General features: G+C 41.2%; 1 protein-coding gene and 1 long non-coding RNA gene across 6 annotated transcripts; one reads left to right on the top strand and one right to left on the bottom strand.

Annotated features, from left to right (window-relative positions):
* Nucleotides 1-18: 18 nt before the first annotated feature.
* RNASET2 (ribonuclease T2) lies at nt 19-20,987 on the top strand. Of its 4 annotated transcripts, none has more exons than XM_083496653.1 (10): nt 19-151; nt 8,221-8,326; nt 9,585-9,651; nt 10,313-10,371; nt 11,357-11,414; nt 12,202-12,266; nt 15,829-15,942; nt 16,713-16,758; nt 17,356-17,430; nt 18,006-20,987. In XM_083496653.1, exons 2-10 carry the CDS (start codon nt 8,238-8,240, stop codon nt 18,183-18,185), a joined length of 753 nt encoding a protein of 250 aa, XP_083352779.1. In that variant the 5' UTR covers nt 19-151; nt 8,221-8,237; the 3' UTR covers nt 18,186-20,987. The 4 variants fall into 4 exon arrangements, with proteins under 4 accessions (XP_083352779.1, XP_083352781.1, XP_083352780.1 ...); XM_083496655.1 differs by having other exon boundaries at nt 151-345; XM_083496654.1 differs by lacking the exon at nt 19-151 and adding an exon at nt 2,038-2,135.
* On the bottom strand, nt 4,253-23,487 carry LOC310703883. 2 transcript variants are annotated; one of them, XR_014524416.1, is made up of 3 exons: nt 22,347-23,441; nt 18,812-22,057; nt 4,253-4,269 (listed from the first exon to the last, which is right to left on the bottom strand). It is a non-coding gene; the product is annotated as an uncharacterized lncRNA (long non-coding RNA). The 2 variants fall into 2 exon arrangements; XR_014524415.1 differs by lacking the exon at nt 4,253-4,269 and having other exon boundaries at nt 19,659-22,057; nt 22,347-23,487.
* Between the last annotated feature and the right edge of the window lie 1,596 nt (nt 23,488-25,083).

Below are 25,083 nucleotides of genomic sequence, written 5' to 3'. Positions count from 1 at the left end.
CCCCCGCAGATTCGTCGCTCTGGGGCAAAAGGGGATATTTGCCGGGAAGGAGGCGGAGCGCAGTGGGCCAATGACTTCCTGACCGCAGTCGCCGCCCACTTTGGAGGAGGCTGCCCAGCGAGCCGCGTTTCCGCGCGCGTCGAATGTGCGGGTACGAACGGGCTGCTTGCGATCCGGCTCCGCGATTGGCTGGGGAGCGCAAGAGGCGGGAGGTTTAGAAGGAGGTGATGTTTCGCTAGATGGGGCTCTGCGGTTCTTGCTACCGCTGAACGAGGCTGCCGGCGCAATCCTAACCGTGCCTACTGAGAAGTAAGCCCTGTTGAATTCAATAGGGCTTACTCCCAGGTAGGTTAGGATTGCAGGCTCAGGCTCAGTCCTGAATGGAAATACATAGAGCGGGGTTTTGTTGGTACGTTTTTTTCACTCCGGCTGGTGTGCAAAATGGTAGAATATGCACTGGTGTATCTGAAGAAGTGTGCATGCACACGAAAGCTCATACCAAGAACTAACTTAGTTGGTCTTTAAGGTGCTACTGGAAGGAATTTTTTTATTTTGCATTTTCATAAGGCATAGATATGATAGAGTTCATTTGCCACACGGCTCTTCGCGGACTATTGTCCAATGAAGGTTCATTGTCGCAGAATATAACTAGAGGAGAAAGGGCCTGCTTAAACAGAACTGCAAAAATACCAAACTCCAAAACAATGAATACCTGCAATCCAATTCAGTGTACATGGATTTGGAAGAAAATATTATGAACCACTAGGCACTATTTTTTGTTAAATGACTGGTATCCTTAAATGTACTGTAATTCATGAAGCATTTACTTATGCTCCAATCCTAAAACTACTTAAACTCAAGCTCTATTGGCTGTACCCAATGTTATGCCTCCTCATAGTATACAACTAAAGTCTAAGGCTGCGTTCACACTTCCGTTTACTGTGCACTTGTGTGTGCAGTGCTGGGTGTTTAATCTGTTCTTACATGTCCAAAACACACTTTTTTGTGAAATATTACGGTTTGATGTACAGTACTGTACTGTTGTTCCATCCATCTTTACACCAATGAAACCTTTAAGGCAATTCATCTCCAGCTAAGTTGTGAACACGTTTGCATGCGTAAATACATCCCTGCCTATCAACGCCCACTGGTGTGTACACAAACAGAAATGAATCTGACACTTAAACTGTTGATGTCAACAGCTAGGGGCAAAGCGATGTGATGGGGGGAGCAACATATTGTCTCTAAGATGGAATTGTGAACACACCCATAAATTCTAGTTAGGCGTCTTAAGGGCTGTATCCTGAAAATATGTATGTGGTAACTGTAATAGGATGAAGAGCTGAAGGTATCTTCAGAAATTATTTAGGCTGCACCTGTCTATGAACACTTTATCTGTGAGTAACATGCACAGGATTGGGTTGCTTTGCTGGTTCCTGCATGTACCTACTGTGCTAATTATGGTTAAATCAGATGACAGTGCAAATAAGGCAGGGTGGAATTGTAAAATGGTAGATGCTAACAAAATTGGAAAGGGCTAGAAATGTTTATTTTATGCCACAATCTTATGCCTGTTTACTAAGAAGCTAGACTCACTATGTTCAGTGAGATTTACTCCCAGGTAAGTGTGCATATTGAATCTCACTCAGAGTGGATGTTACTGGTCAGCTCAAAACACTTTAGTGATACCTGGGTGTAAGTAACATCAGAATCAGCTTACTTTTTAAAAACCCTTCACCCCTTTTAAATTTTGTTCTGCTGAAAGCAACAAGAAGGGTACACAATCACCTTAGGGATTTTAACCTATGCTGAGCAATACTTCTAGGGCCAGTTTTTGCTAAACCAGTCTGCTGTAAACCAAGATGTAATGTACAGTACTGTGTTGAGTGTTTATCATTGCACAGTGGCCCTGCCTTACAGAGATGAAATAAGCCCCCAAACTAATGTCGATGCCAAGCTTGTAGAAATGTGCTTTGTACTTAGTGTGAAAAGCTACCCTAATATTTAATGTGATTCCTTTTTTCTCATGAAAATTGCATGATTTTTAGTGTTTGTTGTTTCTAGAATTATGCTGCAGGTGGCACCAAAAATCTGTTCAGTACTTTAAAACTGCTGACTTCTGAAGCTGAAGACAAGTATGCAATTTTATGCTTACAGAATTAAGTTCTTAACCTGAGGTACCACTGTACTTGTTTAGGAATAACCACTATTGAAGTTCATAAGACTTATAAATAAGCACACCATGTGAGTCTTTAGCTTATGGGTCTGTTTGTTTGTACTTGGTAATTTGTAGTTTCACTATTATTATTTAAATTTGTGCACTGCTCTTCATCTGAAGATCTCAGGGCAGTTCATAGCATAAAAGTACAAGAGAAAAAGACAAAATACATAATAAAAAACAAAACAAAAATGTTTAGGTTTGGCATGTGTAAGCTTTCTGCTTTTACAGAAACCGAAGCACCCAAAGCCTTCAAACTCCAGTAACCTTTTGTAAAACTAGGAAGTAGTAAAAAAGAAAGAAAGATCCTAAACAAACAAAGAAAGAAAGAAAGATCCTAAACAGAGCCACTCTTTTTTTCTAAAGGGGGTGGGGGTGGGTGGAGACCCTGAGATCTGAAAAGCCATCTGAGTATCTGTGGCAAACAGCAACAGAAAAAGAAAAATATTTTTTATTATATGCAGGAGACAAGTGGAGGCATAGCAGTCCGCTCGCTGCACTTACGCAATGCCTCTTTTCCGTTGACTAGGCACGAACGACCCACAAGGGGCTCAGCGAGAGGCTGTGTGTGGGCGGGATTTAGTCGCCCAGCGGAAGTGCTGGTTCCTGTAGGGAAGTGAAAGCTTTCTATTTCAGCTCCTGCGAGGCCGGTACAAAAACAGCCGGTTAAACTTGTGAGTTGATTTCTTTATAAATCGTAATCTCTTGAAAGATTGTAACTTGGAAGTAAGTCTCCCTGGTGCGTTTTGTTTGTTTTCGAGTTCTAAGCAAATATGCAGCTCAGAGCGGCAGCTGTAGAGCCGGGTATGATATACTGTATGTTGATTCGAAGTAAGTCACACTGTGTTTAATAGGACTTACTTCCAATAACTAGTGGAACTTTGTACCTACACAATTTGGTATCTAGTCCTATGTACAAGTATGCAGCAGTGAACATAGCGGGATTTTCTCCTAGCCATAAAGAAGACGCTGGGCGAGAGGCGGCAGTTGGAGGCTGTGGTTTCTTAGGGCTTTTCTCCTCGAAATCATTCCGGGCGTAGGACGTTTGAACCCTGTGGGCGGTTGGGAGATTGTAGCATGTAACTCGGCAAGGATGACTTCGAACAAAGGGGGTTAGGGAGCAGCTGTATGTGTGTATTTGGCACTTCTATTATGCGAGGCTGCCTCGGGCCGGAGCTGTTCTGTAGCGAAGTGTATTGGCAATATACACTGCGCATGTCAAAAGGGAAAGAGATTTTGAATTATTTTATAGTGAGTTGCATGGTGGAAGTTCTGGATAGAAGTAGAGTTTGGAGGAATTGTTTTTAGATTTGTGGCTGCTTTGTTCTTAAAACATTTCACAATATGCATTTTCCGGAGCTGCTTTTTTAATTGATTACAAGCACCTAGTTTCTATTCTTGGTTTGACAGTTTTCTGGCTTCCAATATTTGCATTGATATTGATTACCTTTCTTCTGTAAGGCAAGATATTGTCCCTAGGCATCCCACACAGCCTCTTGTCTAACCACTGAGTGGTCTTAGCCTGGATTAGTTTCAGATTACTGAAATGTCCACATTACTGTATCATGTGGCTTGATGCCACACTCATCCTTCCTATCCTATGACAGCTATTTCCTGTACCCTTTAATGAGAGTGATGCGAGGGGATCTTCCCTGCAGTTGTGTTAAGCTTTGAAGGGCTCAAAAATAATGGGAAAGAGTCCTTCTCTACAGTAGGTAGCCAAAGTGCTCAGAATCTTTTGGCTGTGCAGAGCCAAAATGAGCCCTAGACTTTTCCTTTGGTTCTGTTGGGGAAGGTTGGGACAGGCTGTTCTTCCAGTGTGGTGTAGTGGTTAAGAGTGATAATCTCAACTCGTAATCTGGTGAACTGGGTTCGATTCCCTGCTCCTCCACATGCAGCTGCTGGGTGACCTTGGGCTAGTCACACTTCTTTGAAGTCTCTCAGCCCCACACACCTCACAGAGTGTTTGTTGTGGGGGAGGAAGGGAAAGGAGAATGTTAGCAGCATTGAGACTCCTTCGGGTAGTGATAAAACGGGATATCAAATCCAAACTCTTCTTCTTCTTCTTGCATTGGGCAGCCAAGATGCTCAAATGGCTCAGTGGGCCATCATGAAAAAAAGCCTTTTCTCAAAAAGTTGGAGTTGGAGAGCAGAACAGCACCTCACAAGGTCAGGAGCTGAGGCTGCTTACTTGAAGATGAATCCCATTGTATACAACAGAATTCATTTATGGATAAACATCTTCTGTATGATCTAGTTGACATTCCTTCATTGCAGGGAGTTGGACTAGATGACCCTTGGGTACACTCCACCTTTACAGTTCTGTGATTCTCTGCATTTGCTTCCACTGAAGATGAGGAGTAGAGTCTTGTCAACAACAGTTTTTGGCTTGTCTGGCAAGGCCAGCCAACATTTGTGCCCCCCTGCTTCAGCCTGTAGACCTGTTCCTGTGACTAGAGTCTTGTGCTGTTTATAGCTGCGGAAGTGGTGCTTCTTTGTCTTCAGGCTAGTGGCAGCCATCTGTCATTCCCTCCTCTTGTCCCCCTCTCAACGGTTAGCTAGCATTTTGTGGCTACTAAGTATGCTCAGACCTCATTGACCTGTTTGGGAAGTGTTTATTGTTTTATCCCACTCTTTTAGACAACTACTGTCTCCCCAAACAAACAGCTTGCATCAAGAAGAAGAAAAAAGAGAAGTCACTGTCATTATGCTTATGAGGAGGCACACAGAAAGAAAATTGGTGGGGATAAGTAGAGAAGGAAGTTCGCTTATTTAAGACTAGAACAAAATGGTGAGCTAAAACAAGGCATTTGCACTGAATGAGGACCAGATCAATCTTCCCTTGCTCCTGTTCTTTCTTGAGTAGCAGTTAGTCTCCTGCCACCCATTCTTTGGCTGATAAATGGAACAAAATGTCCTCCTCCTTGCTTCTTCAGCCCCAAGATAGCTAGCAGTTGAAACCAAGGGTTCTTTCCTGAAAGAGATGAAATCAAACTTCCTTCAGCTGCTCATTTTCTGGCCGATGAATGTGGCCAGGTTTGTCTCCCCCTTTCCATGAGCAGTCTTATATGGACTTTGGTCCCCTAGACATTGGCCGGTGTATGCTGCTTTCAGTGTGTGCTGCTTTCAGCACTGTAGTCTCAGGGTACATGTTGTAGTGTCTATAGTGTAGTCCCCAGGTTTAAGATGATAATTTTTAAGAGCGGTTGCTTTTAACTCAAATAATAGAGCATTGTTGAATGTTTTAGAAACAGCAGAATGGGGGGGGGCTTCTAATTCTAGGGTAGTCAAGCTGTTGGGGAAGTATGATGAGAAATAAAGAAAGTTCATCAAGGAAAAGCACAAGAAGTGAGTGGTAGTGAAGAGGAATTGGAGTTCTGCTTTATGCATATATATTTTATCGTGTTTGAAGATGATTCTGTTTTGACTTGATCTGACTGGAGTTGGTTTTGTGCCAGGTAAGCTGATGCATGAACAGAACAGAATCAGCTTAAATACAAATACTCCCCTTTAATTGACTTATGGAGAGAGTTTTGGCTTTTTGTGATCCGTTGCCTACTTTTTAACACCATTTAATTCTCAGGGGTTTTATTTGAAGTCATTTAAAGGAAGTTTTGAGTAGTGTTCAAATATTTTTGCATGCATTTAATGGCTTTAGCAAAGCCAGAAAATATAGAAGGCCCAAACCACTTGGTTTGTTTATAAGGCTCACTCTGTTCTCTTGAGCCCTGTGATATGCAGTCTCATCAAGTCCTGTTTTTTCTCCCTTCTCATGCTCGCAGTCATTTTGTCAAGTTCCTGCAGGTTCCTTCACCTTTCATATTTATCCATTGCCAGCTCCCCACCACCACCACCTTATCTGGTCTCAGATTTATGCACACCTTTCTCACTGCAAAGGGAGTGGGGAACAGAGATCTGTGATGCTCCTTGGGAACCATCTGCATGTGGATATTTACCTACAGTAACATTGGAATAAGCCCCTGTATAATCATGTTAAGATCCATGTTACTTCAACAGAGAGAAAAAGAAATCTCGCAGGAAACATTAGGAAGCCTAGCAAGGAAGAATGACATCCAATAAGATACTTGCGTTACCACTGGAAACACTGAAACAGTTCTTAAAGGTTCTTAATAGTAATGCCACCTGTTTGTGGAATTAGTTTTCCTTATAAATAATGTGTCTCTGTTGAGTGCTGTGTTCATATCTCAATCTGCTGTTCAAACAGCCAGCATTTATGGAGAAAAGCAAAGTGACTCTTAGAGGAATATACTCCTTTTTAAATGTGTTGTGTTCAGTTAATCAGGATACATGTTATACTTCATAAGTATGGCCATCCTGACTCGGCCCCAGACACATTGACCAGATGTTTGGAAGCTGTGGCTGGATGGTTACGTGGGAGCCGGTTGAAGCTAAATCCTTCGAAGACAGAGGTCCTGTGGCTAGGGCGGGGCGATATGGGATTGGGGGGGCAACTCCCATCTCTTGCGGGGGCGCAATTAGTGCCAGCACCGTCTGTTAAGAGTTTGGGTGTAATCTTCGACGCCTCCCTTTCCATGGAGGCGCAGATTGCAGCTATAACAAAGGCGGCATTTTTCCATCTCTGCCAAGCTAAGCAGTTGGCTCCTTACCTCTCTCGCCCTGACCTAGCCACTGTGATCCACGCGACGGTCACCTCCAGATTGGATTATTGTAACTCGCTCTACGTGGGGCTGCCCTTGAGACTGACCCAGAAACTCCAGCGGGTGCAGAATGCCGCGGCGAGACTCCTTATGGGGTCTTCGCTGCGAGATCACATTCATCCGGTGCTACACCAGCTGCACTGGCTCCCGGTGGAGTACAGGATCAGATTTAAGGTGCTGGTTTTAACCTTTAAAGCCCTATACGGCCTAGGACCCTCGTACCTACGGGACCGCCTCTCCTGGTATGCCCCACAGAGAAACTTACGGTCTTCAAATAAAAACATCTTGAAGGTCCCAGGCCACAGAGAAGTTAGGCTGGCCTCAACTAGAGCCAGGGCTTTTTCGGCTGTGGCTCCGATCTGGTGGAACACTCTGTCACAAGAGACCAGGGCCCTGCGGGACTTGACATCTTTCCGCAGGGCCTGCAAGACAGAGTTGTTCCGCCAGGCCTTTGGCCAGGGCACAGCCTGACTCCCTCCCTCGGCAATCTTCGCGGAGCTCTGGCCCAATGGTTGCCAGTGGCCTGAATTAATTAATTTTACAATGAATGATTTTAGAGTGTTGTTTATGTTATACTTTTATACTGTTTTATTGTTGTTAGCCGCCCTGAGCCCGGCTTCGGCTGGGGAGGGCGGGATATAAATAAAATTTATTATTATTATTATTATTATTATTATTATTATTATAAGTTGGCCAGGCCACATTCTAAGGTTGGATTCAACCCACAGAGTTATGCTTGGTTAAGTCAATTGATTTCAATTTGTTTAAGAGCATTTAAGTTTGTATTAGACTGCAGCCTTAATCGCTAGGGTTCATAGTTTTAAAAATTGCAAAGGTATAATGTCACTGGGTGTGACTTTCTTGCACATTGCATAGAAATCACATTGTATATTTGAATTGAGTATATGTGTAGTTCTGAACTAATACATAGGACTTGTTTATCAGGAAATCTGGTATTTGCCCCCAATGTCTACTGGAACAAATAAATTAGCAAATGAAAGGATAAACAGAGTCCTGATATTAGGATATGATTTTCCTTTTGGAAAGTCATGCACAATTTTCAAGGACTATTGCAGGTTAATTGGCAGCACTTGATTTCTAAAATTTCAGTTCTCGTTCATGTGTTTTAAAACTGTGATTGAGAATCTGTATCCCTCCAGATGTTGCTGCACTACAAATCCCATCACCATTGACCATGCTGACTGGGGCTGATGGGAGCTGGAGTCCAACAAAATCTGGAGGGTCAAAAGTTTGATTTCTCATTCACTTCTAACAGTTGCCTGTTTGTGGTCTTGTGTTTACATGTTTTCTTTTCTATCATAGAGTCACCAAAAAGGAGCATGAATCCTTTTACTCCATACTGTTTGTTTGTTGGGTGCTTTTGGCTTGCTATCTTTGGTGGGACTGCTACACATGAGTTGGAGGAATCGTAAGTATTGAAACATCTTGTGCAGCGAAGAAAGGCAGTTTTAATGACTTCTGTGCTCTGTGTCCTATTTCAGCCAAATACTATTGCAGGTGTGGATAACCTCTTTTCAGCCAGAGGCAAAAGTGGACAGAGCAGTGAAGATACACTTTATCTTTTCTACACACCTCTCTCTACTTTCCTGGTTTTAGAATCAGCATTGCACGAAAATAAATCCAGAAAGAGGTCTACAAACTGACCTAGCAAGTCCGGGGGGGGGGGGTGTATGTCCATCTCACTATAAATTATTCCAGTTAGGTGTGCCCTGCATTTTACTCTTAGAGTGTGGCTTTGTTAAACAGTAGTTCTCTAAGTTCTCTCAAAAAACAAAGTGTTGTGTTTCCCATCATATTGTATTACTCTTAGTTTAATTATTTTTAATAACCATAGCAGTCATTTTCTTCTAGTTAATTTCACTTTTGCTTGCCTATGTTTATTTGCTATCCATCACATAAGATGAACTATCTCAGGTTTTTCTCAAAACAAATGTGGTAAATGAATGCTTTGAACCACGGTTCACCAAATCTTTTGAAGCATACAATGGAGAACTGTGTTTGCAACTGGAGATTTCTTTGTTGTTTCCACCACTGCAGCTCATAAGGTTGCCAAGGCAAGCTTCATTTTAAAATGAAAAACGTGTTTCTTCAGCAGTTTGAGCAGTTGCTGTAGAAGCTTCAGAACAAACCTCAGACTTTGCTTGCAGTTTTCGGTTTATTTGGATCAGGACCTTAACATTCTTGTTGTAGTAAAGGACCATAGAAAATGGCTCAAGTTATCTTATAGTAAGCAGTAGAAAATCCCATTGTAGTATTAGGTTGCTATGTACATAGCTGGTAAAGGTAAAGTTAAAGGACCCCTAACAGTTAAGTTCAGTCACAGTCCAGCATGACTTAAGCCGCTTCTGGCGAAACCGGAACAGTGCACGGAAACGCCATTTACCTTCCCGTCGGAGTGGTACCTATTGCAGGAGCTGGGACCGAGCAACGTGAGCTCACCCCGTTGCGGGGATTTGAACCGCCAACCTTCTGATCGGCAAGCCTAAGAGGCTCAGTGGTTTAGACCACAGCGCCACCTACGTCCTACAAAGCTGGTAGAACAGCACATTTTAACAGCTGTGAAAATTGATACTAAAGATCCAAAAAAAATTCCCCAAAATTTCTATTGTTACTTGCTGCCTTTCTGTTCTTCAAACATCTTGAAAAATAATTTTTTTATGTTTCAGTGATGATCATCCTCATAAGTGGGAAATGTTGTACCTTGTGCATCAGTGGCCAGTGACAGTATGTAAGGTGAGTTGTTAATAAAAGATAAAGGTACCCCTGACCGTTAGGTTCAGTCACGGATGACTCTGGGGTTACACGATCACCTCACTTTTAGGCTGAGGGAGCCGGTGTTTGTCTGCAGACAGCTTCTGGGTCATGTGGCCAGCATGACTAAGCCGCTTCTGGCGAACCAGAGCAGCGCACGTAAACGCTGTTTACCTTCCCGCCGGAGCGGTACCTATTTATCTACTTGTACTTGACGTGCTTTCGAACTGCTTGGTGGGTAGGAACTGGGACCGAACAACGGGAGCTCACCCCCGTGGTGGGGATTCAAACTGCTGACCTTTCGATTGGCAAGCCCTAGGCTCTGTGGTTTAGACCACAGCACCACCCGTGTTTATTAACACATCGTTGTTAATAAAGGTGTGCATTTATTCAAATGTATACATAGCCCTATCATAAAAGCTAGTGGTAGATAACCAATTTTACAGCAGCATAGAAATTTAATAAATGTAATTTAATAAATAATAATAATGATATTAATTCTCCTGTTCTTTTAACAGCTATAGCAATTGGCAGGTTTAGCTAAGTTTGAATATTGGAACTATTTAGCTTAAAACTGTGTGTGTTTTTGTTTTAGCATAAAAACTGGCTTTACCTGATAAATTGGTTGACTTGTTTTCTGCAGATGAATGAACATGATTGCAAAGAAGATCCACTATTGTACTGGACAATCCATGGACTCTGGTAAGGTTTTAACTCTGAAAATAATGCTACATTATATAACATTTAATTAAGAGTTTGGCCTAGATGACCTATATAATTCCTTGAATGGTGGTGACCTTGAATTTGGATTCTACAGGGATTGGAGCAGTATGCTTAGCTGCAAGGCCACTGAATGCTCAACCACAAACCTTGGTGGTTTTAGTGCCAGGCTGGGGGACCTTTGGCCCTCCAGACATTGCTGGACACCAACTCCCATGTGCTCCAGTCTGCATAGCCAATGGTTAGGGATGATGGGAGTTGTTGCACAACAGCATTTGAAGGACCACAGATGCCCCACCTCTGTTTTAGTGGCATCTAACCCTTACTATTTTACACCTACTTTATGCATGTCAAACTATTAAGTACAGCAATGGCCACTTACACTACATCTGTTTACAAGCTGATAGTGTCTTACATTTGACAAGACTATTACAGTAATAGTATACCATCTCCGTTCATTTGGAATAAATAACCACCCTATTCAATATTCAAGAAAGGCGACAACTTTAAATGCATAATCACAATATTTTTAAAATGCCTTGATTCCTGTTTCCATTGTCCTCCACCTCTATGAGAAAATGCAAGTACAGATCAGCACCTCTTGGTTGAAATTGATGCATTTCTGCACATTTCATTATCACTGAAGTTTGTCCTATTTTTAACAAAGAAAAAATCAATTATGTTTAGGAGATAGATAGATACATAGATGCTTGATAGACAGGTCAAGTTCTACTGGTACATGCTATTGGATCTCAATGCAGTTTGAAACTGCTAGGGAAGCTTTTATGTAGCTTATTTGTTTTTATAGTGATATACTGTGAAAGCTTTGTCTTAGGCGTATTATTGTAGAAAAGGGATTCGTTTTTTCCAAATTTAATTTCAAATTGAAATATTATGTATACCAGTTTCATCCACCACCACTACTGTTTAGGGGCATTTAAATTTTGTTCTGTTTATTCTCTCATAGGCCTGATAAAGCAGAAGACTGTAATAGAACCTGGCACTTTAACTTATCTGAACTTCAGGTATAAATTATATGAAAATGCAGATTCTGAGTATGGTTTTGTTTTTTGCTGTTGCCTCATCCAGATTTTTCATAGCCTGTCAATTGCTATTAGAGGTAGATATGCTATTTTATTCTAAATCTCTTGCTGTACCATCCCACTCCAGAGGTTTGTGGTAGATCATAAGACATTACATTTTATTTTATTTTATAGATAAAGTGTTTGTTTTTTCATTTATTGTTGTTGTTGTTGTTGTTTTGTTTGTTTTTTTCTATTTTCCAAAACAGGAACAGAGAGCACACTTAACACCCTCCCTCTCCCTTCCCTCCCCCTGCCCCACTTACAGCTTCATACCAAATACAGCATTTATAAATGAAATTAAGAGTAGATATGTGACATTCTACAAAAATAGAAGATTCAATATTGTTGCTCTGTGCCATGTATGGAAGAAGCTTATGCATGAGATGACCACACAAGGTTTTTGTTTTGTTTTTTAATGAAGACTGTAGCTGAAGAGATCTGATGGTCCCCTGAGCCCCATCCAAAAACTTGCTGAGTAGTCCATAGCTTTTAATACTGGCATAGTCCTATGGCAGCCAGGAGCTGAAATACTGGGTTTGCTCCTTATGATTTACAGTCTGCAGGCATAAGTGTACATGGGGATGCTGCCATACCTGTGTTTGCTCTGCAGTCTTTACAGCCAGGGATAGGGTCATGTTCTCATTGTAGCTGCATGTTATTTGGAGCTCAGTGCTGCTTTTTAGCTTATGAGAGCCTTTACTTACATTACTTACTTACTTACTTATAGGATCTCATGGGTGACATGAAGAAATATTGGCCAGATGTGCTTCATCCAAACCATACCTTTTTCTGGTGAGTTGTGCCACTTTTAAACATTTTGGTAGCGTTACAAAATTATTCATTTTCAGTTTTTTTCACCAGAGTGGATAGACTCTGGACATCCATAGGAACTAGGTGAAAGTGAAATCTAGCACAGAACTTCTAGAAATTATTATGCCATTGCTTTATTTCCCTTTTCACCCACACAAATCTCTGCATTAGATCGATAGTTTCTTCTGCTGACATCAGCAGCATCTGAAAAAGTGGACCATTGCCACCCATTTCCCCTCACTCCTTGCTCCGCATTCCCCATGCTTTGCTTGGGTGTTTCCCAACTGCCAGATGGGCCTTTGCAGGAAAATGAAAGAACTGACAAAAATGCCCCCCTTTCTGTCAGTGGGACTGCACTGGATCAGAAACTTTGGGTAGACAGATGGGAGTCCTTCTGTTGGCAGAAGGCAAAGTCTGGATCCAATCCTCTGTAAGTTTGTAGGATATATGGAATTTTATGTCAGAGTAATATATGTACCAGATCTCAGTGCTATTTATTTATTTTAGACCACCTTTCAGGAATAAAATTCCTCCCAAAGCAGGTCACATGAAAAACAACAATAACATACAATAGATAACATTTTAAAACATAGCAATAAAACAATCCCATATTGTTAAAACTAGCAATTCAATGTCAGATATACAACATAATAAAGTAATAAAGTCACCAAGGCCAGGCCACGCAACTGAATCCTGAGCCACTGACATTCTCAGGCAGAATTTTAGATTTCTGCAACCTTATATTGTTTATTTGGGGGGCAGAGTTTATTTCTTTCTCTAAGTCTGATATGGCAGAAACAGCATTTATTCTTTAGAGCAGTCCATCAAGCATGGCTGAGGTATAATTCCCATTTCTTCCAGTTGAAGGTGCTTTCTGCTCTGTTTGAAACTGGACTGAAATACAGGCCAAAACTAGCCATTATGGCGAGCATATTGCCGTCACAACCAATGTCTCCATGGAACTGTCTAGTAAAAATGATATGTGATATAATATCCCTGTGCTCAGTGTGTTCTTTGCCCTGCACAAGCAGCAGCCAATAAAGTGGAGTGGGCCCAGGAGTAGTGTGCACAGTGATAGTGTGTCATGCCATATGTCTTTCTTTACGAGATGTTGCTGATGAATCAAGGGTTAGAGCCAGCCACACATCTCCCTTAATGGCAGTGTTGGGCCATAGTTGCAGCATCACACTCTTGATGGCTGCATGCACAATTCCATATTGGAGCCCAAAGCTATATAATGTGAACATAGTGCAAAAGTCCAAAAACTGGTAGTGGAGAATAGAGAGTGCAGCTTGCTGTAATGTGCGCTGCTTTTCTCTGTTCCCTAGCTGTCCCATTGATATGTCAGGAACTTACCCTAAATAAATAAACAGAATTTGTATGTTGAATGTGCAAAGTCCTATCTGTTTTCTATGTGTGGTGCTCCTCTTTCTCTAACCTCCTCTGTAACCTTGAAAGGAGGAAGAATCTGTACAAAGCTTTAGCGCTGACAACACGCACTGAAAGAGAATATTGAACAATTAACCTTTGTCTTTTTCTGTGATGCAGTCAAGATAGTGACATCGTGCTTCATATTTGACAAGTGGAAATCTGCTAGGAACAAGGACAAGATGGTTTTCTTGTCAACTGACAAATGAAAAAAAAACAACCCTAGTTTTTCTTATATGCAGAAGCTTTCAGCGTTTGTGGTTTCCATAGTTTCCAATTTCATATGAAGCAGAAGATGTAGAAATGCTATGTCTTTGAACTGAAGCATTCTACTAGTTTATCTCTTTCTGAGTAGCAACAGGTTCCTTGCAAAATACAGAACCAAACACCTGAAGAACTCCATTAATACAGAAAAAGATTCAAGAGTATTCAAGCATACAGGTTTCTCTTCACTATGGGAAATAATTTGGAACCCAAAATCACAATGGGGAAATATCCAGCAGGCTTCCACTTATGCAGCAGGACTTCCCCGTCCTCTCCCCTTCCTGCATTGCCTCCCAATCACCTTTGGAGGATCTCCCAACACCTGGAGCTGATTTGGGTGGGGGTTGTAAGGGTTACATAAAAACTAAACCATAAATATAAGGGGGGAAATAATATTGTAGGAGCAAGGTATAGGTAACACATTTCAGATACCTGTTTGGATCCAAAGTTTAATTAAGTTTTCATGAAAGGAAAGCTCCCCATTTCACCCTAATCACCCATCCCTATCAACACGTGCTCTTTCTTCCCCAACCCCCGCCAACACCATGATGTATAAGTCTCAGAAATTGTAAATCTACAGAGTGTACATATATATACACCAGCGCTACTAGTTGTGGATATATGTTTGTGAAAATGTACATATTTTGCAACTATCCAGTATGAAGAACATCCCACATTCCTGAGAGGAAGATTCATGTTTGGGTAGGAAAGATAAAGAGTTCCCGAAGGGCAATCAGGGCCAAATAAAACAGGATTGTTGCTGCTTACATATCCTTTCTGTACTTCATTACTTCAAAAATGTAACTTTTTGTATCATTTTGTCCCAAACTGAAATGGGGATTTTTCTCTCCTGAAATGGCATCTCTTAGGACAGGCATGTCCAAATTCTGGTTTGGGGACCTAATCCGGCCCGCCCCTGTGGCAGTTTATTTCCTGGGGTAAAATCCTAAAAAAAACCCTCAACTATTTCAATCCTAGAAAAAGGTCAACAACTTTGGTTGGCCCTTTGGTTGGCTCCCACGGCCCTCTTTGAAAAAAATTTGGACACCACTGTCTTAGGAAGTGCACCCATAGGCATCTGCAGGAATTTTTGTGGGGAGGGGGCAGAGTAAATACACCAAACAAATGAATAAAATTTGCAGAACTAGCATTAGATAACAGTTCTTCAGTGTCTGGGTGCTTCCCAATCTTCAGGTTGAAGGGCAGAGTACAAAATTAATAAATAATAAAATAATCACACCTATGCTAAAATTGATTCTTGATTCCCCCCCCCCATAAGGTAGCAATCACTTCACCAGGGAAAACAAGCATAAAGAATTTGAAAGCAAACAAAGAACTTTCTTCTCAAGAGTCTGGCAATGACTTCACTTCGTCTAATTGGCTAGATCCTAAATGTGAAACATTGCTCTGGCTTCATTCATTGGTGAAAAACACCAGTGGTGCCTGCAAGTTTTCTGGTTTCTCATACCACAAATGAGGATAGTGCCTGCAAGTTTTGCCTCATATGTCAGGTTCTACAGTTGCTAGACAGTTACTTTTTATAAAAACGAAAGCTGGGAATCTAGGGATTGTGGTTTAGTGGGTGGGGAGAGAACAGCCACTCTTGCCCTCTTCCTACATTGGGAGTATACTCATAGAAATGAACATTGTGATTGAGACTTCCGAAATGTTTAATGATATGAAGAATGAGAATGCTTAAGGGGAAAAGTGCTTTGAGTTGGAAGTTTAACCAGGTACACATTTGAATTTTTCTTCTGAAATTTTAAGTATTTTTGCTATAGATTTTTTTGTAGACCTCTGAATACATCCAAATCTAAAGATGTAACCCAACACTTTTGTTTTCTTTATGTAGGAAGCATGAATGGGAGAAACATGGGACTTGTGCTGCTATGCTGGAATCCCTTAATTCTGAGGAAAAGTACTTTAGTAAAGCTCTGGAGCTCTATAAAAAAATTGATCTTAACAGGTGGGGAAATTATTTCTTTGGAAACCTCTGCAACATACAGGCATTCATCAGCAGCTATATTTGCTATAGCAAATATCTATAGATAGCGCTCCACGAATGTTAGCAAGCCACTGCTTTCCAACAGCCAGGACTTTCCACTGAGACAGCATATGTGTATATGACTTTAAATGTTAATTGTTTCTTTATGTGGGCCAAAACTTGAGTTGCCAGTAAAGTTCAGGGTTAGTAGAGAATATATTTTAAAAAATAATAAGAACTCCAGTTCATTCTTATTGAAAGTATCTGTTCTGTAGGTCGCTGGCAAACAAGTAGCTACTGAACACAATGCATTTAGATTTTGGGGATCAATATTTTGAGGAATACCAACAGCTATCAAAAATAACAAAGAAGCTTGTGGGAAGATAAGGAGAAAATTAAGTGCATGGAAAAGTAAAGTATAGATAGAATCTAAAGTGCTCTGGACAAGTTTCATGTGGGTTGCTAGCCACACCTCTAGAGTCTCATGATCATAGAATCATAGAATCATAGAGTTGGAAGAAACCACAAGGGCCATCGAGTCCAACCCCCTGCCAAGCAGGAAACGCCATTAGAGCACTCCTGACATATTGTTGTCAAGCCTCTGCTTAAAGACCTCCAAAGAATCATCCTACCCAAACTGAGGCTAGGGTGTCTTACCTCAGTACAAAGTGAGAATATTGGCCGACTATAACACAGTTGCATGTAGTGAATTTTTCCTGATCAGTGCTAGATGAAATGTGTCTCTTTTTCAGTTATCTCTTGAAAGTTGGGATAACACCAGGCAGTACCAGCTACCAGGTATGAGGAGAAATTGTTTTGCATTGTTCTATGCCATTGTTTTGTTGTTGTTTTTTAATAGGTCTTTTGGTGTATTGTTTTAATTCTATTTGTGTTTGGTACCTTTTAAATTATTATCGATCTATGGTTTTAGCTTTCTCTATTTTATCTGTAAACTATCTAGAGCCCCTGTCTGGGGGAAAAGCAGAGTATAAATAAATAAATACAGAGTAGTACCTTAGTACTCAAATGGCCTGGCTCTTGAACAAATTGGCTCCCAAGCACCACAAAACCAGAAGTAAGTGTTCCAGTTTGCAAACCTTTTTCAGAAACTGAACGTCCAATGCAGCTTTCGCTTGAGTGCAGGAAGCTCCTGCAGCCAATTGGAAGCCGTGCCTTGGTTTTTGAATGGTTTTGGGAGTCAAAGGGACTCCCAGAACAGATTACATTCAAGAACCAAGCTACCACTGTAATAATAGTATTAGTAAACTGTTAAATGTTAGTGTTGCATCGTAAAAAAAAATTTAAATATAATTCTTTATGTTTCTTTTCCATAAAGTTTTTTGTGTAAATATTTGTTGAAGTGGTATTTTAACTCTTTCATGTTTTAATCCCTAGCTGGCAGCCATCAGAGATGCGCTTACAGATGTTTATGGTGTAACACCAAAGATTCAGTGTCTTCCTGGAGAAGAGGTATCTGTTTATTAATCTTAGTCAACCTTTATCTTTTAGAAAGATTGTTTTTAATATTTGACATCTTGAAGTGGGATTGCCCCCAACTTTTGAAAATAAAGATGTCTTACAGAATTGCATCCATTATGTTAACCTTTCAGCCCACTCTATTCCTTGATGAAAATCTGTTAAACAATTTCTCAACATATGTTGGAGGGATGTCGTCCTCAAATTTTGTTAAGATCCAAATTAATATTCACAGAACTTGAAACCTTCCGAATCTGAAATGATACATTTTAGTTTATGTTTACTTACCTCTTAGTCATCTTGAGAATATAACATTTTAGTCTAATAACAAAAAATTACATTACAAAATCAATATTATTTAATATGAAAAAATGTAGTATACCTATATCTCATTAAATGCAGCAATTAGCACTTGGTTTATCAAGATTGTGGCTTCATTGCACCCAAATGCCACACAACTGATTAACCAATAAAATTTCTCTTTAGTGTTTAATATTTCTCTTTTTCTAAAAATGTCTATAGTGGACTTTTAAAACAGAAGCTCCATTTTTCCTTTATTTTCCTACCAGGGTCATATACAGATAATTGGCCAGATGAAATTCTGTATCACCAAGGAGTTTACCCTGAGAAACTGTACAGAGCCAAAGACTGATTCTTCTCCTGCCCCTGAGGATCATTTCTACCATACGGAAGATTTGGAAATATGCAATGATACACTGACATATTATCCTTCACATCTGCATGAATGAAGCAGGAAGAAAGCAAAAGTACTTTTTGAAATACCATTGAGATTCAGCAAAGCATATTACATTACTTAGAGAGAGAGCCATCTTTTTATCCCACAAAGATACTAACTGTAATACTTCATTTGAAATTTTTGAAATCCTACTTGCTTCGGAACATGTGCAAATGACAGTATTGGTACTAAAGCTATATAAATGGAGAAGATTCATTCTATGGAATAGCTATTCTTTTATTTGGGCAACTAAGTTACCATTTTATATTTTAAAAGGGGGCTTCATAAAGCTTAGCTTTTCTTTTTTGAGGAGTTGTAACTACTTGAAAGTGTTTTCACTAAAGCAAAATTCTGAATTAGTAGGTAATTCTACTAGGATTTTATGGAACAGCTTTCACACTGAGAGCCAGTGTGGTGTAGTGGTTAAGAGCAATAGACTCGTAATCTGGGGAACCGGGTTCGCGTCCCCGCTCCTCCACATGCAGCTGCTGGGTGACCTTGGGCTAGTCACACTTCTCTGAAGTCTCTCAGCCCCACACACCTCACAGAGTGTTTGTTGTGGGGGAGGAAGGGAAAGGAGAATGTTAGCCACTTTGAGACTCCTTCAGGTAGTGATAAAGCGGGATATCAAATCCAAACTCCTCTTCTTCATCTTCTATATGTTTCAGAAAGGGCATGAAACATTCCCCCCAGCCCCTCCCCCATTAAGGAGTTCTGCAGTTTGAATATTGTTGGCAACAATGAAGGTGCAATACTGATTGCTTCCTTTCAGAGAAAGTGAATCTACATAGTTGGTAGCTGGTCGAATAGCAAGCTGTTTCTGGTCTCTATGGCAAAAGCAGTAATGTATAGCTTATCTTACTCCAAAGCAATGCCATTGGCATCAGCAGAGTGGCTGTAGAACAAGTATGTTGAAGCTTGAAATTACTACAGGCAGTGACCATTTTAGATGTGTCTGATATGTGCACAAGCACACACACGTGCATCACGCTGAACCCAGAAGTGACCCGAAAACGTCACAAAAAGGGGTGGGGCAGGGGCGGAACAAGGTGTTTTCCAGCTTTTCCAGTGATGTTTCGGGTGTATGCGATTTCACGTAAGCGCGTGGTGCCTTGGCACACAACCCCCATGTAAATTGGGAGCTGCCTGTGTTCAAACAAACATGGCCAGTACTTTTAATAGAAATGTTGGCTTGGGCCTGCAGCAGTTTATCATCTCGCATTCCATGAGCGTACTTTTTCCATTCCCCCCCCCCCAAAAAAAAGTCACCGGGATTTCATCTGTGGATCTTAATTTTTAGCACTGAAATGAGTTTGACAGGATTCAGGATCCATTTCTCTGTATCAGTGGTTACATCCAGCACTTTCAAATGCATGGGGCAAAAGTTTGCATAAGTTGGAGCCTGTCACTTCAAGCACTCTTCTGGGAAATGTCACTTAAAAAAAAAATACTCGTGTTGAGAAATTATGTGTTACCTTGTCAACTCTTCTTTTTTCATATCATGGTATCCTGGACTGGTTCTGTGGGATGGTAATTGGGGGCACTGTGCTACAATAATTCAGATAGTAGCACTGGGAGAGTGCTTTTTGATCCTCTGGTGGTTACCTTATCAGGGCAGTATTTGGCCTCCAGTCCTATTTAATGTCTATATGAAGCCACTGGGAATGGTCGTTAGGCGTTTTGGGGCAAGGTGCTATTAGTACACTGATGACATTTCAGCTGTGTTTCTCTATAACTTCTGAATTGGGGCAGGCCATGCAGGCCCTAGGCCAGTGCCTGAACACAGTAGTAGAATGGATGAGGTGGGTGGGAGCTGAGCTTGAATCCTGAAAAGATGGAGGCACTGTGGGTGAATGGTTCCTGTGTCCAAGAAACTGGGCAATTTCCTTCCCTGGACAGAGTTGCACTCCCCCTGATAGCTCATATGCAGTCGGGCGGGGTGGGGGTGTGTAATTCTGGATCTAGCTTTGTGAGTTCAGGCCCAAGTAGCCCCAGTGGCTAAAATCACCTTTTAGGAGTTGTGCCTGATGTAACCATCTGCAACCGTTGGAAGAGCTTGACCACCATAGTTCAGGCAACACTGACTTCCGTATTGGATTAATGCTATGTATTCTGTGGAACATCCTTTGTGCTTGACCTGGCAACTGCTGTTACTGCAGAATGCTACAGAATGGTTACTGGCAGGAGTGAGAGATCTCTGCTCAAAATTTGCTGTGCACTGGTTGCTGAGTTACTGAGCCAATTTCAAAGTTTTACTATTGACTTGGGACCTGTGGGGTCCTGGTTTACTTGCAGGATCGCCTTATCCATATGTACCCACTCTACCTCTTTGAATTGCAAACTGGCACTGCTACAATTGCCACATAATACTCATTCTACAATTGTAAGAAGTTTATCTTTTGGTGTGGCACAACTTGCACTCTTGAACTCCCTACCTGTTGACATCAGACAGGTACCTTTGCTGTACATGTTCTGGTGCCTGCTTAAAGAATTTAGGCAACCTCTCCCCCCCAAAAAAAACACACACATAGATGCTGATGTGCCTTAATCTTTTACTGTTAATTTCAATTATCCTTTTAAAGTTTTTAATTGCTTTTATTAATAATTCTAATATTTCTTGTAAACCACTGAGTTTTTATTATAATCAAGCAGTATATAATTTTTTGATAGATTTTGTAAGCCAGTAATCAGTGCCTTAAATGAGACCTTTCACAGAAACATGGATTCCTGATTTGTCTGATTAGTGACTAGTACCAATAAAACTACAATCTACAAATTACTTACTGTTTTTCTTCAATAAAATTGTTCAATGCCATTTTTTCTCTTTAGGATTATTAGCTTGTATGCTGTTAAATTAAAACAATTTGATGAACTACTGCAAGCTGTTCATTTGAAGGAGCTTGACCACCCTTTTGCAGATGGTCTTTTTCCTCTTATGACCTTTAATACTGTTATAATAATAGTACCACATCCCCATAGACTGTTTCTTCTCTGAAGATAGCGGATACCCTCGATAATTTATTAATTTATTTGTTTATAAGTATTTCTAAACTGCTGAATATTTTTAAAGAAACTAAGTGGTGTGCAAGCAACGCAAATCAACATAAAAACCTAAAACAGGATCCAGTCTTAGAGCAGGGAAAGTCTGCACCAAAAATAAAGAAATAAAATGCATTGTTACAGGACATCTGAAGCAAATAATTGATGTAATTCTCATAAATCAGTGAAGTGGACTTTAAGTAGGTGCTGAATCATTGTAAAACAGTGTCGCCGACTCATAGGAAGATATCGTCAATAGTATAGAAAACATGAGTGGCAAGTTTGTATTTCCTCATTCCCCCCCCCCAAAAAAAATAAGGTCATCCATAAGAGTGATCAGAACAAATTCTGTCACCAAATGGCTGAACCCAAGCTGAAATGGGTCAACTTATTTCGTTTTCTCCAAGAGTGTCTGCAGCTGAAATACTGCTACCTTCTCAAGCATCTTGCTCAGAAAAGGCATTTGTGACTGAACTGGTTGTTAAGTATCTCATGCTCCAACAATGACTTTTTTTTTAGGAGCAGTCACACTTCTGCTTTCCTCAGGGTGTCTTGCACTATCTCATGTAAATATACATTACTACTCCCCTGGTTTCACACTGGGTAGCTCGAATAAGCCATGCTGGGCAAGGGTTGAGAAAGTATGCTTTGGGCTGAACCATGACAACAACCTCGTCCAAGTCCTCAAGCCTCATTAACTGAAGCTGATCTCACCAAATCATGCAGTATGTTGCAGCAGACATCTCAAGTGGCTTTGTAATAACGACAGCATTCAACTCAGCATGGAGAGCTAGCAATAGTTCCTCATTGAAGCGCCTGACAAACTTGTCACAGTAGACCAGGGGTCTGCAACCCGCGGCTCCGGAGCCGCATGTGGCTCTTTTACACCTTTGCCGCGGCTCCGGGACGGATACTAGCGAGGGGAGAAGCCACATTGTGCACCCCGACACTCCCCACTGTGGCGGGCGCTGTACTGGCTGTGACGTCGCATGGGGGCGGTGTGTGCGTTAGTCACGGACCGTCCCGACGTCACCTTCCCGGTTTTGCGGCTCCCAGTTGTTGTTTTCCTTCGGAAACGGGTCCAAGTGGCTCTTTTTGTCTTAAAGGTTGCAGACCCCTGCAGTAGACCCTCAACATTTCCAACACTCCATTCCCTGGGACAGATGTCAGCGGTCCTCCTGCCATGTAGAATAGTCTTTGTGGCCTTGATGGCCACACATCGGGTGTGACTTTACTCTTAACGTGTGTCCAGTTGCATAATACAACTTATGTTCTAGCTGCCATCCAACCTGCATTGTGGCTTGAACCTCCCTGGTTTTAGGCTCAGGAGCATTCTGGCCTCATCACAAATCTCATGCCAATACAAATGAACATTAATTACATATTAATATAAAAAGCCAAAATCATTTTTTAAAGCTCTGGACATTTAAAACACCTATATTTTCCTGCTCTTCTAAGCATTCAGATTGCGCCCCCTAGCCACGGACAATTTAGCTCTTCTTTCTGCCTCTCCCCCACCCCCCATTCAATTCACCCTCTATTTAAAACCATTTCTTATGAGGCAATAATCAATATATTTATGGACATATATTTTGCGCCCCCCCCATCGCCTGTGCCCCTGGCGGGGGCCACCTCACCACCCCCTAGCCACAGCCCTACTTCTAAGGACCTCAGAGTCGTACATACGTTATTGATGTCTGCTTTATAATCCTGTCGTGAGGAAGATTATGATGAGAGATTAAACCCTGGGCCAGTCTGCTTAAATCTCTTACAGGTTCACAAATCAATAAGGGAATATTAGCTGTTCATTTTATGTGTGCCTATCACTGTAATAATAATCTGCTGTCACTCAGAAGACAAAATAATGACTAAGTCTTAACCTTGCAAGAGATATGGTAACCTGTTGTGGTTATTTGTTAGCAGAAAATTGCCTGCACTTAAATTGTCACTGTAGAAATTAGGTTTTGCTAGACTGTTAATAATCTTTAGCTCCCTTGCTGTTAAATGCCTGTCTTTTGGAGAGTGTTGAAATAGTACTTCTAATGCACTTCTGCAAAAATTCAATAAAATTCAATTTTTTAAGGAAAAAATCATTTTCTTCTTCATTAAATGTTTAGGTGCATCGCTGTTGAAATAAAGTGAGATATTACCATAATATGTGGTTTAAGAAACTTCCTGATGGAAGAGTCTGTCTCTAAAATACAGTTTTAATCGAACTGAAGTACCATGAACGGCAGTGATGGAAACAGGTTAATAACACTGGATATATTTAATAGATGTATTTCTTCTCTGTTTTGAACTGTAAAACTTGTATAAGAAGCCTCCTCAATTAAATGCAGCCTGGTTTGGCTGCAAAAAACAGTTTGTTTCTGGAGTACTGAAAGACACACAAAGCTCTCAAGATGTTTTGAACAATATCATTACAGTATTCTGATTCTGGTACTCTACAAGCAGAAAATATGAGACAGCCAAACGCAGAGGTGCAGGATGAGTAAAGGTACGTATATAGTTAAGACTTCTCATGCTAGCGATGGGCAACCAGTGACCATTGGACTACAACTCCCATCATCCCTGACCATTGGCTATGCTGGTTGAGGCTAATGGGAGCTGGAGTGCAACAACATCTGAAGGGCACCATGCTGGTGGCAGCTTCTGTAATTGTCCAGCTGAGTCAAGGCAACAGAATAAGATGGTATAAGATTTTCTTACTCCTGAGGAAGATTAGAATTAAAATTTGTTGGACATTTCACATGCTTTAAGAAAATGCCTTTTAATGATGATATATTCAGGTTTGTATATAGAAACAAAATTGCAGAGAGAACTATTGCCAAAATATTGCTGCAAATCATTCCACAACTGGAGCGAGTTAAAGTAGTGTGCTATGTCAGGAAAAAGGAGATCACCTACAATAACAAAACAAAAACCCTTGTAGTGTGTATAATATTCTGTAAGCAGATACAGTCATACCTCGAGTTACAGACGCTTCAGGCTGCATGTTTTTGGGTTACGGACGTGCCAAAACCCAGAAGTACCGGAATGGGAAACTTCTGGGTTTCGGCGCATGCGCAGAGGCACTAAATCACACTTTGTGCATGCACTGAAGCGCCAAATCGCAACCCGCACATGCGTAGACACGGCGCTGCGGGTTGCGAACACTGTGGATTGCGAACGTGCCTCCCACACGGATCACGTTTGCAACCCAAGCATCCACTGTACAGTCAAACCTTGGTTCCTAAACGACTCTGTTTTGGCTCCCAAATGCCGAAACCCCAGATGTAAATGCTCCAGTTTTTGAACATTTTTTGGAAGTCAAACGTCCAACGTGGCTTCTGCTTGAGTGCAGGAAGCTCTTGCAACCAATCGGAAGCCGCACCTCGGTTTTCAAACATTTTGGAAGCCAAACGGGCTTCCAGAATGGATTATGTTCGACAAGCGAGGTTTGTACAATAGAAAGTAGTGGTACAAGTAAGTGGAAGTAAATATTGTTGCCATATTCCTAGCTGCTCCAGGCTGTCCCTGTTGTTTGTCAGAGTGAGGTGTCCATCTCAGGCAACAGTTTATTGCAGGCGGGGGGGGGGGGAGAGCAGGTAATGGCAGTGAGGTGTTGGTGGCTGTGGCAGTATGTGCTGTGGGACCTGCTTATTGCTCTTAGGTGTCCCTGTGTTGAAGTAACATTCAGCTGTTAGTCCAGTAGATGGAAATGGGTGAGGTGCAATCTAGTCTATCAACTTTGGTCAGCCTTACAAGAAGGTATCCTTCAGCCCACCTGCACACATATACACAGCTTAGTATAATGTAGAAGAGGGAGACTTGGGACCCCTCTTGTCAATGGATCCTGTTTTTCTATTGAGTGTTTTTAATTTTTTTCTAGG

This window comes from Podarcis liolepis (assembly GCF_965112155.1).
Source record: "Podarcis liolepis genome assembly, chromosome: 3".
Classification (NCBI taxonomy): Eukaryota; Metazoa; Chordata; class Lepidosauria; order Squamata; family Lacertidae; genus Podarcis; species Podarcis liolepis.
The sequence above is the reverse complement of the archived record's forward strand: the minus strand, read 5'-3'. Positions and strand labels throughout refer to the sequence as shown.

Coding starts and splice junctions, on each gene's coding strand:
- RNASET2 (XM_083496653.1), top strand. CDS start 8,238: ATGAATCCTTTTACTCCATACTGTTTGTTTGTTGGGTGCTTTTGGCTT. Junction 9,652..10,312: donor GGCCAGTGACAGTATGTAAG/GTGAGTTGTTAA, acceptor TGTTTTCTGCAG/ATGAATGAACATGATTGCAA. Junction 10,372..11,356: donor TGGACAATCCATGGACTCTG/GTAAGGTTTTAA, acceptor ATTCTCTCATAG/GCCTGATAAAGCAGAAGACT.